Below are 21941 nucleotides of genomic sequence, written 5' to 3' on the forward strand. Positions count from 1 at the left end.
CATAGATAATAATTAGTGACACACATCGTAGCAACAAACTAGAAATTTTAAGGATGTAGGTAAAGAATGTAGGTATTTGATGTTAAATGGAAATTTACCTTAAGCATTTCATATATTATTTCTAGAATAACACCTAGAAATAGAAATTAGAATGAAACTGTATAAGACCCTCATTTTATAATTTCTGAGGTGTAATCTTATAACTCATTTAGTATAACTATACTCTAAGCCCCTAACTCTGTGTACTCTGGTTAAAGAGAGGAAACAACTGGTAGTGACATACAATGAGGGGCAACTGCATTAGGTACAAGTCTAGCAACTAAAAACAAGGGATAAGTAGAAGCAGTCACTTAAGTGCTGTGGTCTAGGGTGAAAATGGCTGGCTTAACGGGGCAGGAGATTTACTGAATGATTCTGTCCATGCCAGGCTCCCTAGGCCTGGCCAGAGGGTCTGCTTGACACCATTCTACCTAAGGTAAATGGGAAAGGATAAATGATGTCACTGGCTCTTACATGGTTTTTTACTATCTGAACCTAACTAATTGTAAATATCAGATCAAAATACTGCACAACTAAGGAACTCAACATTAAAGGGACATTGCCCAATGATAAGAAAAGCTATTAAATTAAGGTACAATTAGAGTTTGGGAGATAGATTTAGATCTGGCTTCTGAGTTTTTCTTAATTTAGAGACCGCTAGATCAATGTCAGATGGGCAGGGAACTAACTGGTTATCATGTACTAATTATGTGTTGGGGAAGGCACTGCTTTCAATGGGATAAGCTCAAATGCTAAAGTGCTGTCTTAGTATTTGGAGAGTTTTCTGATAAATACCCAAGTTTTCATACTTGTACTTCTTTGTGGAAAAGGTTTCATGGACAACTGCCTAACGTCGACTGTTGATTCACATTAGGCTGCACGCTCCATGAAGGCAGGGCTGTGACTGCTTTGTCCCTCAGCAGACCTTGACGCAGAATTTGATGACTAGCAAAGTGTCAAAGTGACTGATAGCAAGAAAGCAACTGGATAGCAGAGGAGCCAGAATCAAAACAGTGTGTATTCCTATACTGCCAGACTGCCAGAATTGGAAGACATTGAAATTTCTAAAATGGCAAATACAAACCTCCCAACCCACCATTTCTCAGTTGCAACAGTGTTCACAAACAGTACTATTCCTTGATTTTTTAATAGGCATTTGTGAAAAGAAGAAAACAAAAAATAGGGGTCACAAAAGTTTAGGAAATGCTATAAATTTCACACTCCCTTCCCCTTGAAACCTGTTTAACTTACTCTTCCCCAAACAAGGTTACTGTGGGGTACCCTCACTCCAACTCTCTAGGGAGGGAGATGGGCAGAGAATGTTGTTAAGCTCAACACACCATGAGTGGTGATTTAGAATGAATTCAAGCTAGCAAGGAAGGCAAATAAAAATAAAAACACAAAGTGACAGTACTACCACTATGTTCTGGGCTGCCCTACCTTTTCTGTATGTCTGACCCACCTCTGATCCTCAGTCTCAGGAGAGCCCCAAGGTCTCCTGAGTTTACCCCCAACCTTCCCTGAAGTAGACACAGGGCAGACAAATAAGGGAGGCTCACTTTGCCCTTAAGAGGGGTATAAGTATGATGTTTGAATAGAAATTAGAATCTGGTCAGCAATATGACAGTGTTAGAGTCACCCGGGGTCTAATGTTAGACTGGTATCCATCAGTCCATGAATCTCCTACCTGCAATACACTCACTTCACCTTTACCTCATTTTTCTTTTAAATAGCCAGTCATGAGGTAACCCATTTCTTTCAAATGCTGGAAGAACTGTTCAGCCACACTGGGTCAATGAGTTTTATGCAAAAAGTACTTGCTCACTAACTCCCCATCAATTTGTGCCTATTCAACTAGGAAGGAGTCCTCTGGTTAAGGTTAGAGAGCCTACAGATGAAGAAAACATCAGTGCTATAAGTAGTTAAAGAATTGAGATGCTAAAGAGAAAAAAAGAAAAAGAAAAAAGTAAAGCAGGAAAATGTCAGGTTCAAAATGGGCAGAAGAAAGGCTTTAATTTTATTTCTTACATTTGCCTTAGAAAAGCCCTTTTAATAAAGCCTATGGGAGAATATAATTCTCTTCCCAGACCCAACTGCTAATCAATTCCCTGGGCTCCTTATATAAACAGCAGCAGTAGATCTGACAGGGTTGGGTAATCTGGGACTATATCTAAACCACCGTTTCATAATGAAGTCCACTTCTAGCTTCTCCATTTAATGAGATGGTAGAAGATTCTATCCCTTCATCTAATGACTCTGAGTAAATCTCAAAGTAAATCTTAAAACAGTATAGCAGAAAGAGAGCAGGGAGTGTAGCCATCTCCTGCAGTTGTTTTTCGGTTCTGTGGAAGCTGACCAGAAGCCCTGACAACACTGACCAGAGGCTTTAAAATCACTGGCAGGACTTTGATGATGATGTGACTGTCATGGTTAACTACATAATCCATTGTAGTGGAATCCATCTCCAACATGTGGCATTTATGATCACTTTTCAAAAGGTTTGCTATCAAAATATATACACACAACAGACACAGAATGTTAGAACTATGAAGAACCTTAGATGTTATCTAGTTCATATACCCCTTATTTAGTATTTGAGAAAATTAAGGTCCACAGATGTTAAGTGTTTTGTCCAAGGCCACTCAAACATGCACTAACTCATCAGAAATTAGGAGAATGGGGGCAGAAGTTAGGAAAATTGGGAATAAAATCTGAGAATTAGATTGGTTGGGTTGTTTTCTATACCTAAATAAATACTAGCATTATAAAAATTTGTAATTCAATAAAATTCCAGAATTTTGGTAGGAGTCAGTGAGCAGACTTAAGATACTATACTAGTAAGCCTGGAGCAATGGTAATTAGTCATTTTTTTTTTCTTTTTAACAAGCAGAATGATTATAACACAACAGTGCTTACAACTGATATAATGCCATGACTTGAAGTGGCAATATTACTGAAAAAATAATGTTTTCTCCTGCTCTTCTCCAGGCAAAATAGGTTTTGGTTCTTTTTAGCCCACAGGCTTTCAAAAGCTCATATTCTTGGGTGAGTAGGCCAGATAATCCCTAGGAGCACAGTCTTTATCCCCTTAAACTTGGTTTGTGCCCTAATTCAACTGTAAGAGGTTTGCCCTGGCATTATGTCACCATAACCCTACAATGGGACCACCATTATTCCCATTTGTCCTCTAGCTTGGCTGATGCTGTTGAAAGAAATCTTATTCTGCAGGTACCTCTAAGTTGGCATAGGTGAGCTTTTGGTATCATTTTATATGATATATTCAATTATGAATTGCAGAAGTATCTCCTATTGTCCTAAGAAAAAAACACAATTTGCTAGTAAGGCCAAACCCGTATCATTCGCTACTTGCTGATACCAACAATCTGGTACGTAAAAGGAGAGGTAATCATAAGCTACTTCATAGGGTGATTGTGACATGTAAAAGCTAACCAGTGCCTTATGCATCACAAGTACTCAGTAAGTGCTAGATAATATTAGTACTGAAGGGTGACTGATTGCATTTTAAATAACTGAATGAGTCAGATAGTTTTGAGATACTGAAGAAAGCAGGAAGATATGCCCTGAGCTACCTAAAAGGAAAAACACATGGTAAAGGACTGACAATGGATAAGGTTAAAAGAAAAAACCCAAAGCGTGCCATAACAAAGAACAGTGAAAAAAATCAAAAAACAAACAACTGAAAAGCCAAACTAGATACTAGTCTTTTGCTCCCCTCTGTTCAGAATTGATGAGACTTTTCTTAAGAGTAGTTTGTCCAGTTTTGAACTTTGAGGTGAAGAATTGGAGGCAGTACAGAGGAGAGCAATAAAAATAATTAAAGGGTTGGGATACAGGCCATATTAAGAAAAGTTAAAAGGAGCTGGGGTTATTTGACTTAGAGAATAAAAAGCTGAGGAGGTAATGACAAGATTTAAGGCCAGAAAAAAACACTGTGCTGTGATGGTGAGTGGCTGGGGCACTGAGGACAGCCCAGAGGAGAAGACTAAACAGAGCACTTGGGCTGGTGGAGGCCACTGCAGGGCTCCAATGTGGGAACATGTGTGTGTAAAGAGTGTAGCCAGCTCTTCTTAGAATGCGTAGATGTAATTTGGTTCAGACTAAAACTTAAATAACCTCAAATTTTATGTGGGTCACTCCCAAAAATGTATATAAATTATTTGTAGTACCTGTAAGAAACCCTGCAAATTCTAAAATTCCCATATCATTAGGGAGTGTATGGTCTGTGGGATTCTGGGTGCTGAAAAGTCTGTTGTGCAAGCTGCAAATGAACTCTACCTGACCCTATCAACAAATAAAAACACATGGACATAGAGGACACCCAAGTATCATTCAATGGCAAAGTACAGTAAGAATCAGTGATTTTCAAGCTTGGGAATAAATCTAGATAAGGGTTTCCAGCTAGTTATACTGGGAGGGAAAATCACTTCGTTGGTCTGAGTCTTCTATTCCCTTGTCAAACAAACTGAGTTGTCTCACTATTTCTAAAATGGTGGCACTGGACAGAGTAAAAAAGTATTTTTAAAGCAATAGGGATAGAAAATTCATAGTTTGTATTTAAATATAAGTGCAGCAGATCATGGATTTTAAAAATAATTTGAAATTTAGCATACTAGCATAGAAAGTTAATTAAGTTACTTATAAGGATAAAGGAGAAAGAAAGGAGGTTGGCAGCTGTTACCGCACTCAGCAGGAAAGGGAAGGTGAGACATCTCATTGCTGTTAACTTACTGAGCAGGGAACTGGGCCCCGTGGGTACAGATATGAATTGTTGTTAAACCAAACTAAATGTATCTAAGCTAAGCACCAGGTCCCAAGAGCACTGGCTTTGTTCCAAAGAAATACTTATTAAAAACACTCACTAGTGAAGCTTCTCAAACCTGACTGTATTGTAGCTAGGTTAGCAATGGGAAAATACAGAAGCAGAATTCTAACCAAACTATGGAAAGATATTAAGGGAGTTGGTTGTCCAAGAGACTGTTTTTGTGAGCATTTATGTTTCCAAATTAATATCCTTTCATCATTTACTACCCAGTGACTTATATTACTAAACTGACCAAGGCCTCAAAGAGCTCATTCTCACTCTTGATAATTCCCTTTATTACTGTTAATAGTCACTATGAATGGACTCTTTAAAATTGTTAAGGTCACTGCTCATAAAGGAGAGACTCATCTTGCTTGTCTGGTCTTCCTTTCCTTCAGTCTGATGAATATTTGAGTGAGCTGATGATAAACATAATGGAAGTGGAGCAGGCTCTTAATTAATGGATGAGGATGAGGATCCATAAATGACATCACAACCGACGTTCCAAGGAGGCATAACACTAATGCTTGCTATAAGCACATCTTATACTTTTGTAATAAAAATACAGCAGTTGTGCAAAGAACCTCTGAAAATGTAAGCAAAAGCTGCAACTATAAGATTATCAACTTAAAAATCCTATGAGCAGATTTTTTGTAAAAATAACCCTACAAAAGTGCAAAACAAAAAACCATACCATCCTCCACTGAAATTACATCATTCAATAACAAAGAAAACACAATGGTACCAGTCTTAAAACCTCACATAGTAAAATAACTTGACCACGTCCCAATATTATAAAATAATAACAAACAGCCACATAGGATTCAAATTTATAAAAGAAATAAAAGCTTTAAATCTATTTTTCAATTAACCAGCAGTCCGAAGAAAAACAATGACTTTTGACCATGTTATCCAAAATAATCTGAAAACCAATTTTTGTGTTTTCATGAAATTAATATTACTCATATTTACCTACAGTGATCTTGAATTATTCCAGTCAATCAGCGAGAAGAAGAAAGATATCTATACAAACCTACATATGGTCCGCCAGGTTTGATCACTTTTGTGCTTCGGTTTCGGGATTCCTCCTCTGCCTGGGTCATTCTTTCTCGAGTCATCTGATACGAGTCGTTTGTCGCACACACTGTAATTTTATCTTGTATAAATCCCAGGCAATTGAGCTGGGAGGCTCCAGAGCTGTCAAATAAGATGATGGCTTTATTAAAAATGTCCTTCATTTTGCACAACAAAGTACAAGCAAGAATTGTACAATCCAAAATCAGCAGCCCAATAATAAATTTGAAATCCTAAAATAACTAATATTAGTAATTTTTAAATGTAAAGATTATTTAAAATATTTGAGTTTCTCTTCTTCATTCCATGTCACTTTTTTTTTCCTACATTGTGAAGAGAATGGGTGAAGTGAGCTCACTCTCAGAGATCAAATCCATGAAACTGAAAAAAATCAGCCTTTAAAGTGAATACCAGAATCCGGGTGGGCACTATAGTTCTTTAACTTAAACATCAACTATTTTTAAGAATGAGCTACCACTGATATGAAAAATGCTATAAGTTTAACTTTTAGTGGAACCATAATATGCATGGTTTAGAAATGACTAAATGAAATAGACACACCACAATTCTTTTCATTTTTTATAAGGTATTAATTTTAAAGCTAAAATACTGCCAAACATTAAAACTTACTTTATTATTATTAGCCTAAAGATCCTAAACATTTGTAGAATTTATATTTACCACTCTGTTAAATCTCTACATAAGATGACCTATTTATATGGCAAATACTGAAGAAAACACTGGACAAGAGATTTTGGCAGAAATATTTTTTAAAAACTTTTATTTAAACAATCATGCATATTAACATTGGCCCAGAGGAAGGCTCTGTTACAAGGTATTATGCTAATAGGGGATTATAGTAACAGCTATACTGATATTTTAAAAAGAAATTACTATGGCTATATAACAGATTGGAATATAAAAGTAATGAAAATGCCATTGCAGCTCTGATACTCGATTTCCAAACTTAATTGGAAATAGCTTTGTTATGATGCTAAGAAATAAGGACTGATAAAAATTTATGTAAATTGCTAATAACTGTGCAAATACTATTTTTAAAAAATCAGTTCATTCACCTCATAAATATTTATGGGGCAGGGACTGCATGTCAGCAGTGTGTGAGGTACACAGGTTGTGACAAGGACCAAGACAGATGTCCCTCCTTCAAGGAGCTCTCTCTGTCTAGTGGGTGACAAGGATGAGCAAACTGAAAATTATGACATAATGTGATAAATGCCAGAGGCAGGAAATCCCCAGGAAAGTACTTCACCTGGACTTGTGGGAGAGCAAAGGCTTCCTAGAAGAAGTGATGCTTGAGTGATCTAAAGGGATGACTAGACAAGGGGGAAGAAGGACAGAAATGTTCTAGGAGGATAATCGACCTGTGCAGACCCAAGGGGAGCAAGGAAGAGTTTTTCGGTTAAGCCAAAAGACAATTAGAGATGAGGGTGAAGAGGGCATGAGAAGTACAACATACAGGGCTTTGGAGGTCATGGTATGGGTTTTGGACTTTATCCCAAGAATAGCAGAAGGTGAAAATAGGGAAGAGAAAACATCTCATTTGTATTGTAGAAATATTAATCTGGATAGAACAGATTGGGAGGAAGAAAGCAGGAGAGCAGTTAGGAGGCTACTGAAGAATTTAGAGGGAAGAAATGATGACCTGAACAAATGTAGGGCAGTGTGAATGCAGAGCAGTAAACAGATTCCAGAGATGGTGAGGAGGCAGAATTGATAGGATTTGGTCAGTTACTAGCCATAGAGGGAGAGGGTGGGGAATAGAAGTTAAAGATCATGCCCAGGTTACCAGGTATGTGGAGCTGCCATTTACTGAGATACTGGGGTAAGGTTGGAAGCAAGAAAATGAGTTCATTGTTGGACATGGTGACTTTGAAGAAATGAGAAGACATCTCAGGAGGGAACCAACTGTGAAGAATATAAATATTTAAAATAAGTAATAAGAAGATGAAAAGGAGACCACAGGAGCCTGAAAAGGCATAGCCAAAGAGGGAAAGGAAATCAGAAAAGCATTATGTCATGGAAGCCACTGGAACAGAATGATTCAAGAATCAGAGTGGTCAACAGTGTGAAATGCTGGCAAGTTTAGAATAATAAGAAACTAATAAGCATTCACTGGATTCAGGGCAAGGAGGGCAAGGCCCCCATGGGGGAGCAGTTTCAGTGGAATGGTGGGGAAGGAAGTCAGACTTTGGCTCCAGAAGTGACTGCAAAGGAGGTTGTCTGTCTATTTTTGTTTTTAATGAGGCTCACCTGAGCATGTATGAATAACCAATAAAAGGAAGGCAAGGGGAAAAAAAGGGAGAGGTTTAACCCTCAGGGGAATCGGGGGGGGGGGGAACATGGAGAAGAAAAAGTAGAAATAGAAGATTGCAGCAGAGTACAGAAAAGACTGCAGTATGGAAGGTGTGGTGGCAGGAAGTTGAATTCCAACATCTCTCCCTACTTATTAAGCAACTTACATAGTGAGAATATGCTGAACCTGTTGCCAATCACAATGAAGTTTTAGTTTGCACAATTCAAGATCAAGAAACTGATCTTTACATGAAAACTAAACAGCTAAACCCTGCAGGAAAGAAGGTACTTTCTAGAATTCTCCACTCATCACTTTTCAACCTTAAAAGTTCAAATACTTTGACATACATGTATAAACATTCCTACAGTCTTTATCCTAGCTCACTGTTTCCCACACTTGAGTGTACAATAAATTATTGTACAGGGCTGTATGCCCCAAACTATGTATTTTCATTAGGTCCGTGAATGGGCCGCTTTAAGGAATTTTTGAAAGGTAACTTTGACTTTGGGATTTCCTCCATTTCACATACAAGAAAAGTGTGGCTTAAGGAGATTTATAAAGAAAGTTAAGAAAGAAGAGTAGTTAATATGTAATTTTTAAATATCTATTTATTGAACATTTAATTTGAGCTCCACCAGCATTGTAAGACTAGAAAAAAGGCATATGAAAGGCTCTGCCTTTGAGGAGCTTGCACAAATGCATGAAAGACAGGATCCATGGGGAAAATAAAAATTCAATTGAAAAGAAAAGGTGGATGCACATTATGAAAAGGTTCGCTTGCCAGGTTGAGATCTGAAAGTTTGAGTGCTGTTTTTTTAGTGGCAAATTTCAATTTATACCCATACCACACCATCTTATAAAGCACTTTGAATCATACTTTTATACTTGGATCATACTTTTTATAAAGCACACTTGGATCATACTACTGCAATAGCCCCAATTTTCTCACAATAATTATTTCTGTTCTCTTGCTGCATCATGTCTAGTTTCAAGTGATTTTAAATCCTTCTCCAAACAAGCAAGGTAGAAATATACACACAGGGTATTTGTGATGTAAGGGGGAAACCATATTATCTATGATGATATGACTGGTTTTGAAGAGGGAAATTAAGTTCTTTAATAAAACTCCTAATGGGACATAGTTCAATTTTATGTCAAAATGATATCACTATAATAAAATAATTCTCTAAAAAAGACAAGCATTCCAGGTGAATGCACCACAATTAGAAATTGGTGTGCCCTGTGGTATGTAATGAACACTAGACTGGAAGTTAGGAGAACTCAGTCTCATTCAGCCCAGTCACTAACTAACTAGCTATGTAACTGTGGGTAAGTCACCTGTGAAAAGATGGGGTTGAACTATATAATTACCAAGGATCCTTATACTTGGTGATTCTATAATTTACTGCAATACTGGTGAAAATGATTAGTATCTGTGCTGTACACTATAATAGCAAGTAGACACCTGGCTATTGAGCCTGTAATGTGTGGTTAGTCTAAGTGAAGAACTGAATTTTTAATTTTATTTCATTTTTATTGATTGAGATGTAAATAGCCACATATGAGCAGTAACAATCACCGTGAATAGTGCAGAAAGATCTACATAATCTTTATAAAATATACAATTTATAACAAAAATATAAGTTTGGAGGTGGACAATTTTTAGAAAGCAAAATTAACATATACTCGGGAAAAGGCAGATTAGAAGTTAGTCACCTTAAATGAGAGGAACAATTTAGAGCTGTTTGGGTGATGTGCCTTATTTTATATCTCTGCCTAGCGTGCTCACTTAAAACACAACTTTCCTTTCATCTTTCTCCCATGCACAGCAAGCACTTACACAGTTTTAAGTACAGCACAGACGAGAGATAGGGATGGATGGCCCAGGGCACTTTGGGCTAATATCAATGTCTCCTGGGAGGTTGGGGGCTCTAAGGCCTTGTCTTTATCCACAGGCAGAACAAACTCCCCCTACTCAAGGGGCCCATTCTTTAATCAGAAACAACCACAGCAAAGAAGAGTGAAACAAGTGGCGCATTGTTTACAGAGAATCTAAGTAGATAAGAGTTCCATGGTACCCTGGGATGTGGGTGTGTATTCTTGTCTTCCTCATTTTTTAAAAATTTTAGAAATGACTGCTATACTGGGGTTAATTTCTTGTTTCCATTCTGCTGCAAAATAAATATTTTTAAAAATCTACCTTAAAACAAGGCTTGCACAGAGAAAAAGAAAGGGAAAATATAAGATATATAGAATTTTTTTCCTTCCTTTACTCCTGAATGTGAGCCTTGAGTGTACTATAAAAGGGACTCTTATTTAAATGCAGTGAATGAAAACTTTTTAAAATCCCCAAACTTGTCTTTAATACAACAAGCCAATAAGCCATGCTTTATAGTTTAAAAAAACTGTACTTTAAAAATCCCTCGAGAGCAAGAATGTTAAAATTTTTGTGATTGCATCCGACAGTGACAAATATAATTTCTAGCACAGAGTAGGTACTCAATATTTCTCAGATAAATAAATGAGCTTTACCATTCAATTCAATAAATATTTATAAATTACTACTATGTATTTTATTATTTAATTTTTTAAAAACCCTCAAAGAAAAATGATTTCTCCTTTAGTATACCCTGAAATGCACTTACCTAGAGAACCTTTGCTGGATGCAGTCAAAGCTGCCCTGAGGGTTGTCTTTACCCACATTTGACAAATAGAAGTTAAACGTATGCACTTCATTGACAGGATCATTTCTGGGAATTTTGACAAGCTACAAGGATGGAAAAAGAGAAAAACACCTTAAATTATAAATTTTCCATAAAATGATCTGACAGCTGACTTACTGTCTTTCAAGTAACATTCATTTTATATTCAAGCCCTGCTGTGCATTTAAATTTATAGCATTTAAATTACCAAATCATCCAAGGAATCTGGAAAGCATGTCTATCACCACATTCTCATGTCCACTTTTTACCCTAAAGTGCCAGTAATCACTTCAACTCAGTAATTAGTTTATGAGAGGAACCCTCTTAATTGCAAATGAGCAAATCATTACAGTTCACATGAAAGAGTTACTGAACTGGCCAAAAAGTTTGTCCAGCTACACAGGTTCTGTCTGACTGACATAACTCCTTGCTTAATAGCTTCTAGATATTTAAATGCTCTCTAAGATAGCCCTGGCCGGTGTGGCTCAGTTGGTTGAGTGTCATCCCATGCACTGAAAGGTCACTGGTTTGATTCCCAGTCAGGGCACAAGCTCAGGTTTTGGGTTCAGTGCCCGGTTGGGATGTGTATGGGAAGCAACCGATCAATTCCCCCTCCCTTCCTCTCCCACTAAAATCAATTTTAAAAAACATTTAAATATTCTCTAAGATGGAGTCCATATCCCAATCTTTTGCTCTCTTATTACATACACATTTAATTTAAATCTTGCTACTTTGACTAGTATTTTTCAAGAGTAACTAGCAGCATAAGGTGAATGCTATAATTACATTCACACCAGAATGAACTCCTCATTCATTCTTTTGCTTATAGAACAGGGTCAGCGGCCTACAGAGATTGATTTTGCAAGGCACTCCAAGGCTGAGCCCCAGGCAACACTGTGAAACAGGCATATGTTTTCCATGCTCTTGCTCAAAGTCTGGTTTCTCTACTAGATGACTGAAGGGATAGTGCTGCTCTAGATGACTGAGCCCCTGCACTGGCACATATTCCTGGCACATGGTAGAAGCTCAATAAACATCTGTGAACAAATGAACTGGAACATTCTTACTGTCTTTCAACTGCTCCACCCTTTCCAGCTCCTGAGACCTTTTTTCCCTTGGGTCTGCAGAGGCCACCATGGTGATAATTACAAAAATGATTCATTGGCACTAATGTAAAATATGACATCCTGCTCTCCAGCCCCCAAATACACACACAAACACTCATAAATGTTCTAGTAAGCTTAAGTATGTATTATGACCTCTGGTTGGCCCTCCAAAACACCCTGCAACTCTGACTTGCTCACTCTAAGACTCCTAAACCTTTGACTTACAGGAAAGTATTTGAAGTCACAATTCCAACCCACACCCTATCCCTAGAAAAGTAAAGAAAGGTAAGAAGAGAGACAATTTGCGGTATATGGCACATAGTAGACATGCAATAAATGTTAAAAGAATGAACAAGGATAAAAAGTAAGTCAAAGAAAAATATCTTTACAAAGGAGATTCAGAAGAATCATGCAAAGCTTGAAAGACTAAATTTCACCAAAGATGCTAAATATTAGACAATACTCCACAAAGCCTCCATCATCCATGAATTTAAACTACCTCTCTCTATTTCAAATTAGTTCTCATTCCTAGAGTAACAAACTTCTACATTTATTATCTACTCTATATCTACTTTATATCTTTTTTGGGCCCTAAAGTTACTCTTGTTTCCCCAAATTTCCCCTAGTTCTAAAATGCTGGAACTTTGTGAACAAGTTTTAATTTATTCTGCCTCTTAATATATATACATCAGGACAGTCCCCACAACAATCACTCAGTCTAAAATGTCAGTGGGGCTGGGGTTGAGAAACTATAGATTAGAAATAGAAGTAGGTCAGTTCCTTAGAAGAGAAGTCAGAGAATTCTAACTTCAGTGACTTCTGAAAATTAATACAGAGCGGAGGGAAAAATGATATATTCAAAGAAATAAAGGTACCTATTTTATTTCAAACAAAAAGGAGTCACTTTAACTTATACAAAACACTTATTCCAGTTTTATAACTTCCAATCACAAGACACTGAAAAATAAATAAGTGTACATGAGCCATATTTACAGTATATTTAGCCATTGAGAGAAGGTGAATATCAAGTACCTACTGCCAGTTAACTTCTGCAACCTCTCCTACATGTCACAAAGCCAACAAATAAACCAATGGCTTAACAGGAGTTATAAAAAAGTAATTCTTTAGCAATCTCTACTTTAGATTTTGTTTAAAATTGAGAAATAAAAAGGAGGTCTTGAAGAGATACTAATTTACTATGAACAAATTCTCAAACTGAGAAAGAATCACTTCAGGATAAAGAAAGCAAATCTTTGCAGTGACAGTCTCTGAGAATTCTGTTCCCCTAGTAACAGAGTAGAAAGAACTAGAGTAGTTTTCAACTTAAAAAACAACAACAGAGTAACACTAACCTGGAGAGTCCTTGTGATCCCTACCATTCCTCCTCATTCTCACATATGCTACATATGTTAATAAAGTTCTCAGGCTGCTAACTACCAGTGACAAGCAATCTTTGTCCCCAGTTCTGTGGAAGAAAGGCAGTATGGTGGAGAATAACAACAGGACTTAGCAACAATTTTTCCTACCCAATGTTCACTACGTGGGCACGTGTATGTGAGCAATGTGTGGATGGAGCCAGGGGAAGGCATCAGTGTAAATCACTTTCATTTTGACACCCAAGGGTAAATCTGATTGCATATCACAATATTTTTTCCAGCTTCGGAGGTGGGGTGGGTGTTGGTGGTTAAGGAATGATGAGGGAACATGGTGTTCTGAGTTTCTACATCACTGTTCCTCAGTGGTTTTTAGAGCAGCAGCAATGCAGATGGTACAGACTGACCTAATCTCAGGCATTTCCTAGAAAAGATCTGAGTAAGATGTCACCAAGCAATCTTTATATCTTTAAAATTTCAAAAACTTAAATTTCATGGCCTGTAGATGTTGTATATCTAATTTTCTGAAGATGGTACAAATTAGACACAAATTTTATTTGTAAAAATATCTAAATGTACTCTTACAAATAAAATGGATGTGCAAAGGAGCACTAATGTTTATAGCTGGTAAGTCTGCATAACAGTTTGGCCTCATGGGCAGTAAAGCAGGAGACTCAGTTAGTGGAAAGAGCAGGTTGTGCATGACAATTCAGGCAGGTAGAGGTGGGGTTGGGTGGGGGAATGGAGGCTTCAGAACTAAACCAAGGGGACTTCAGAGTGAACCAGAGCCTGTCGGTCCACTCTGTGGAATTGCTGAAGGCCACAGCTAAGGTGGCATCTGAGACCTTGTCTAATCAAGGGTGATTATTTCAGAGACTAGACGAGAGAGTAACTTGCAAATACTCATCTCTCTGACATATAGGAGCCTATTCCACAGCTTGTCTAGATAGTGAAATAAAAGCCAGTCTTTTCTTCCAGAATAACCACAAGGCACTTTCTTATAAACTGGACTTTGAATTTACGGAATATGAAAGGGAGATGAAAATAAAATTACCGTTATTGGTGGATCAGCTTCTGGGGACTGGGCTAGCCACCATGGGAAAAGAAATTCTGAGGTCTAATTTAGAAGAAATCTTGGAAGAGTATTCCTTCATGTGATAGGAACTTCTAAATTTTAATTATAGTATTTTAAGCTTTTACTATAGGTCAGTGGGAACACCTTTACATTTAGGGACTCATGGTCTGCTTGAAATTTTTAGCTAAATGCCTTAAGAATGAAATATTTAAAAAGTATCAAACACTATGATTCCAAACAGCTTATTCAAGATGAAGAATATAAAAAGATACCACCATGTTCTAGGCAACTGGAAAAGTAGATTTTAAATTTCATTCCAAAAATGAAAGATTGAAAATAAAAGATTTAGGATCACAATCCACAACCCTCCTCCCAAACTCTAGTCTGTCTTCAATAAAAAGCTATGAAGAAAAAGTTTCAGGAAACTTCCAGACATTTATAATTAACATAAACACTGTATACCAAGATTTGTAAGTCAAAGCTTCTAATTATTCTGAGGTACAAGCTCAATCATGTGGCAATGGAATACTGTCTGAAAGGTCATTTCAACATCAAGTCACGGCTCTCCTATTTACATAAGGATGTAGGGCAGAAATGCAATGAGCACATTGCTGTAAATTTCTCACACAGGTGTGCTAACATCTGCTTAAAAGCCACTGGTACCTTTACTGCAGAGGTTTCCTACTCTTAAGTCAAACACTTTCTACTCAATATTAGATTGAGGTAACACACTAGATTAAAAATAAGACCATCAGGTTTTTCTTTAACATTTATTTAAAATAAATGCTTTATTCTTTTGTGGTATTACAAATGATTTAAACTTACAGAAGCTTTTCTTGGACAGTAATTCTAAGAGTTTTAATATCCAACCTTTTCTGCTGCAGTGACTGTAAGCATGCAATGAGATGCTCATGGCCCAGTAGTACCACAGCTTGATATAATAATGCTTGGTCTTTAAAAGCAGACCCATGGTGCTGACAGGGCCTTTGAGATTATCTATTTGAATTTCTTCATTTTATAGAAAAGAATCAGAGAGAGGCTCAGTGACTTGCTCAAGGTTATGAGTCTATTTTAAATGTTTATTGTCTTTCTCCCAACTATAATATAATCCTTGGAAAGATGGAGGCTTTTGTCTGGTTTGTTACCTGTATATATCACCAGCATCTTGAGCAATGTGTGGCACAAAGTAGTCACTCCGTACACACTTGTTAAATGAATGAAAATGTTGATTAATGCCTGAGCCAGTACTAGAACAACTGAAGTGTCTGCTTTTTTTCCACCAATATTTCCAAAGCATGTTGAAAAGTTTTCTTATACGAAAAAGGGGTTCTATCTTCAAATAAGTTTGGGAAATAGCTGGTTAAACTAAACAACTTTCTTTGCTCTACATCCTTTCATACTAAATTGTAGTTTCCCAATTTGTATGACCTCAGAACCCACCTCTCCTCTGGTACCTCAGGAGCCAGCACGGCTCTTAGTAATATTTGACTACTATATCTATTATTTTACTATATATAAACTATATATATCTTAGTTTGGCTATGCATAAAGATTGCTACAAACATTTAAACTTTAGAATTCCCTGTTGTTCTCAAATCCCCTCCGTGCTCTTAATGATTCTGTGATTTCCTAACAATCTAGAAAATTCAGTTTAGCTAGAGGAATACATTTGCATGTAGTGTTCAGGTTTCAGAGTTTAGGGGCAGCATAAAAAAATCTAGAATCAGAACAGAAAATAGAAACCTCAACCTGAAAGCCACAAGTCCTATTTTTCAAACTAGAGCTGTAGTTATGACTTAAGGCCTAACATTATGGGTTTAGGGAAGGGAAAAAAAAGCCTCTCTGATCAGCCCAGATGTGGAAACCAATGCCAGGGTAGGTGTGGGAGAGTAAGAAAGGCAGGGGATCTTTCACTGGCAATAGAAAAAGTTAATTAGTATTAGAGAAATCAATAAGAACTAAATATTCCAACTGACAGCGAATGGCAGGGGTAGATAGGGTCCCATACATACTAGAAACATCTGAAATTTCCACATGATATTTTACTGAGGCAAGTAGTGCAAAATGCTAAATTTTCTAGCACAAAAAGAAATATCGGCAGTTATCAAAAAAAATTCAGGCCGTGTAACAATTAATATGTATAATTCAGGAAAAAGTAAGTTCACTTGTTTCCTTGCATTCTTCATCTTTAGCAAGATGTGATATTAAGAAAAAAAGTAACGTAGAATATCTTTCCCTATTATTCTTCACATACCTTCTTTAGATCCAGTTATTAAAATTTCTTACAAAGTTCATGATGAAAGGACAGAGTAAGCCTATACAGAGCTTTCTTGGTTCTGTTACTTCTGTGGGATATGGTCTGATTAGAAAAATCATTTCTTGAGAATTATATTTTCATCCCTAATATGTCCTTTCAAAGTTATGGCCATTTTGGGGAAACCACTGAGGGCAACATTTCAAAACTAATTTTAACTGGTTATGAATAAGCAGTAACATCTATGGAAATAAGTGCTAATTTTTAAAAGTCAAATATACCCAAGTTACTATATAACTAAAACTAAAACAAAACAAAACACAGCTGCCCTGAGTAATTTTTGGTTCTCTTAATATGAAATCAGCTTTCTACATGTGTGTAATAAGATGACAATGACTGATGGATTTGTTCATTTAATTCATTTATTCCATAATTATTAATTGACTACTTGTCAGGCACTGTTCTAGTTTCTGTGATACATTAATAAATAAAACTGACAAATATCTCTGCCATTAAGGCATATATGTATAGAAATCCAGGAGTGAGATGATAGTGGCTTGGGCCACGAAATGGGGAGAAGCAGATGGATCTGAGATACATTTTGCAGGTAGAGGCAGCAAGATTCCTACACATACTGAATGTGAGGAATGAAAGAGAGAAATCAAGGATGACACTAATGTGTTTTCCTTTAAAAGATTGGAGTTGTGTGTGGGTGTACATATATACATATATGTGTCTATATATGTGTCTATGGTATCTTGAATATGATAATGAGTATCTTAATGTAACTGAACCCATACTAGCTAAGTGCACTAAACTACAAATGACCAATGCTGGTTTCACCAGCTAAAAGGGGGCTTCAAAGTGAGTTCTGTTATGACTCATTTTGTAGTGTCATAGCTAAAAATTATTTAGAAAAGACCAGGTGGCTGGGTCTTTTGGTTGGTAGCTGGGTATTTCCAGGAAAAAAAAGTGGTGTGTGTGTGTGAGTTATTGGCAGAGGAAATATGCAAATAGCTAATACTAGAGATCCCTGTATCAGGGAAAAGGTATACCAACTATGAACCATGAGAGAATAAAAAATCTGTATTTAAAAATCACTGCAAAACTGATTTAAATGCCAAAGTAGCTTTTAGAAGGAAAGTGAGAGAACCACTGAGAGAAATTAAGAAATTTCTTCCAAACTTCATGGCTGAATTAATCCACAAGTCTTTCTTTACTCTCATTCAGTTCTGTAACTATCATAAAACTGTTTTTCATTTTCATTTTATTAACTAGTCCCTTCTAAAATTTAAGTACATTGCTTAGAATCAATGCTTATATAGAAAAGAATTCTCATTTTGTCCCTAAATCTGCCCACCCTCCCACATCATGTCTCAATAAACTGACATTCATCTCATTACTGAGGTTACTGGCATCCTGGAGAGTCAACCTGACTCTTCTCTCTCACCACTGAACACTCCTCAACATCCAGATAACCACAGTCCCACTGCTTTTACTTCCTAAATTCTCTCTCAACTGTTTGTCCTCATCTCCTTCCTCTGCTTTGGCTCATTATGACCTTTTGCTGGTGACTTTGTCCTTCAATCTCCACTTCTGCCTGTTCTTGGTCCCATCCTCTAATCATTCAGCTGCCAAAACTAGTCTCTTAAAATGCCAGTCTGACCATGTCAGTCCCAAGAATAATTTATTTCTTCATGGCTCCCTACTACACATATCTACCATTGAGGTTCCTTCTCAAAAGAAAGGCCTGGGCCTCACTCTCCACTTGTATTTGATGTCCCCACTTCTTGTCTTGGCTTGTTCTAACTTATTCTTTATTTAAGATTCATGTCATAAGCCCTTCCCTCAGGGAGCGTTTCCTTCCCCAGGGAGATGGGTTTAGAAACCCCTTGTCAGGGTCCCCACAGCCCATTGGGTCCATCTCTACTGCTGCCTTCACTATACTGCATGCTAAGGACCTGTTTATGTGTCATCCTCCCCACCAGACTGTGAGTTCTTCGGGGCACGGATCATGGTCTTACTTTCACATGTATTTGGAACACAGTAAATAAAAATGTATTGGATTCATATAAAGAAACTTGGGATTAAGTTCACTCAGAAGATGCCTTATGATAAGGACACTAAAAAGTTAGAGGTATAGCTGAAATAGATCACTTAAGAGTCTATGGAAAACCAGATCTCCCAGAGCAGGAAAAAATAAATAACAAAATGAAAGGAGGAAGAAAAAAAAATCCCACACAGTTGCCTGCTGTATGGTACAAATATCAGGATGAGAAAGTCTCTGACTTCTCTTGTGCTATGTTTAGCCCCAAAAACCTAGGCCAAGTGACTTCCTGGGTGTGTGGAATTTAAATTTATAGGTTTTTATAGGTTTGTGTGTTTTTTTTTAAGTATCTTTATTAAACATTCACAAAATACTGTGGCCTCACCAAATTCCATTTGAAAATAGGATCCAGCTTCTTTAAAGCCATTTTATATTTTAAAGGATTTAGGGAGACCACACTAAGTAATCCTTAATTTAGTAATTCTCCTGGTCAAGTAGGAAGCAGAATTTTGTTTTAAAAATTATTTGTTTCTTCAAAACAAAGCCCAAACCTGAATTCTACAAAGAAAAAAATCTTAAATATCTATGTCAATTTCCAAATTAATTGCCAATATTCTCTTTTTCTTGCTCTCTTGGAGTCTTGAGGAAGGCTCTTTTTCTGTTATGCCAGGAGGAACTGCTGGAGAAACACGGGTGGGAATAAAATTGACACATGGCAGTCAGCGACAGCTGTGTAAGTCTAGGGAAGAGACTGGTACTTGACAAATGTGAACCCTCAAGATTAAGTTGCTGAAAGTGACCCAGGCCCTTGATTTTGCAATACACATGGTTTTACCCCAAACCAATCAATGTTACCATGAAAGATTGTAAATTTGGTAACATAAATAATATTTAAGTCTGAAGACTATTTCTATATAGATTTGGAAGTATATTTAACTCTTAATTCTCCATTTTTCATCAATAATATTCAAATCTTTTTTAAAGCTACAGAATATTTTTTAAAAAGATCTTATTGGGAAACCCATCACATATTACAAATAGAGTCAGAACTGCTCTGGTTGAAGAAAGGAATAGCAAGTGACTAGGACTGCTAAGGTAGCCATTATGGTAACTTCACAAAATCCCCAGCCTCTGGGACCAAAGACAAAACCATGGCTCTACACTAAGGAAAAAGAAATAGCAACAAGATATACCATAGCCAGGGGATATAACTGTATTAATTAAATTTTAGTCACATCTTAAATGACAAACATAAAAGATTGTTTATAAAATATGAACTTTTTTTTTTTATGCTAATTAGTGCCAAATACTTGAAGGATACCAAAGATAGGAAATGGTGTCCTGCTGCCTTGTTCTCTTTGCTTTTTAAAATGTTTTATTTATTATTGGATCTCTTTGTATTTCCAGTTCAAAGTTGGGTCTCCTTCAATGTTTTGAGAAGAAAAAAGTAAGAAGTCTTTTACACACACATGAAAGGGGAGCAGTGCAAATAGACTACATCTAGTGTGCTAGATCATGAGCTCTGGAGCAAACTGCTCAGTTTCCAAGTCTGGCTCCAGACTTTATTATCTGTGTTACCAGTAACTTAACCCCTTTAATCCTGTTTCCTGGTCAATACAATGTGGTTAATGATATTACCTCATATGGTTGTTGTGAAGTTTAAAAAGATAACTCATTTCACTGTCATTCTCTTATTCAATCAGAACTAATCCTGTATGGTGATGGATATTAACTAGACTTACTGTGATGATCATTTGCAATACGTACAAATATCAAATCATTACATTGTGTACTTGAAACTAAGATAATTTATATGATCAATAATAAAAGAACAGATTTTTAAAAAGATAACCCATCTAAGGTACTTGGCAAAATATCTGGCACGTACTATGTGTCCAAAAATGTTTGCTCTGATGATATAAAGACAATATTAGGGAGCTTACACTCTGATTTTGGCCTGTTTGATTCAAGCACACACATGCCTTCCTTAGCATAATGATGCGTTTGATTTTTAAATAATTTTCCAATGGTAAAGGACTGGAAATAAGTGCCCTGTGGATAATCAAAAGTTGACAATACTTATTCTGAATCCTTGGTATTTACAAAAGTAAGGGGCTGGCCCTAGCTGGCTTGTCTCAGTGGTTAGATCGTCAGCCCGCAGACTGAAGGGTCCTGGGTTCGATTCCGACCAAAGTCATGTATCTCGGTTGCAGGCTCGACCCCCAGCCCCAGCCAGGGTGCGTGCAGGAGGCAACCAATTGATGTGTCTCTCTCACATCAATGTCTATCTGTCTCTTGCGGTCTCTCTGCCTCTCTGTCTCTCTCTCCCTTCCGCTCTCTCTGAAAAGCAATGGAAAAAACATTCTCAGGTGAGGGTTAAAAAAAAAAAAAAAAAGTAAGGGGCTGGAAGCCTTCAAGGTCAAAATTTGAGTGTTAGCTTAAACAGAAGCCAGAAGAAGCTATCTGGGAAAACAACCAACCAAAAGACTAGCAATATTTCTAATTGTTCCAAACTCAGAGAGAAAAGATACAAAATGAAGTCACAACAGGTGTTTATGGAAGGCTGAAAAATTACGGATGCCTGCTGCTACTCTAGAAGGGTAGCAAACACCGCTTCCCATGAGCCTTATCCATAAAAAGAAAACACTGCCTTCAGAGCCCCAGAGAGCCCCAGATTTCAGAGCCCCAGAGAGCACCAGATACTAGCTATAGCACAACAAAGAAACAAAGAAAATAGAATTAAGGGCTCTCACGGGAAACACACTCTGTGACTAAAGCATTCAATATTCATAAATGCAAACAATATTTTAAGGTTTGTGTTTCTTTGCTCGTGTTAAAGCCTACAGTACTTTAATTTTTATAAATCTCTTTCAAAACATCTATCCTGAAAACATGTTCCTTAGGTAAGGTCCATTTCATAAAATGTATTTCTATTCAGTTTTCTCTTGCTAATTTCCTTCAACACTATAAAAGAAGTAAACCTATTTCTGATTTGATATGTATGAAGCTACTGATATGCACACTGCATCAAGAGCTGAATGAGAAACTGCAGTTCTGACCCCAGACAAAAAAAAACTAAAGGAGTTCATCACCACCAAACCAGTATTACAAGAAATGTTACAGGGACTTTTTTCG

General features: G+C 36.9%; 1 protein-coding gene and 1 long non-coding RNA gene across 2 annotated transcripts in view; one reads left to right on the forward strand and one right to left on the reverse strand.

Moving 5' to 3' along the window:
• Window positions 1-21941, forward strand: part of LOC107539607 (uncharacterized) — a 308699-nt gene that overhangs the window by 38719 nt on the left and 248039 nt on the right. The window lies entirely within an intron of this gene.
• Window positions 1-21941, reverse strand: part of ELL2 (elongation factor for RNA polymerase II 2) — a 74688-nt gene that overhangs the window by 18508 nt on the left and 34239 nt on the right. Inside the window, exons 3-4 of the mRNA XM_016216152.2 lie at window positions 10895-11016; window positions 5895-6058 (exon numbers count right to left, since the gene is read on the reverse strand). Of these exons, the coding sequence (XP_016071638.1) occupies window positions 5895-6058; window positions 10895-11016 (286 nt within the window). The remainder of the gene's footprint in view (window positions 1-5894; window positions 6059-10894; window positions 11017-21941) is intronic.

The sequence above is a fragment of the Miniopterus natalensis genome, chromosome 3, assembly GCF_054644295.1.
Source record: "Miniopterus natalensis isolate mMinNat1 chromosome 3, mMinNat1.hap1, whole genome shotgun sequence".
NCBI classification, from domain to species: Eukaryota; Metazoa; Chordata; class Mammalia; order Chiroptera; family Miniopteridae; genus Miniopterus; species Miniopterus natalensis.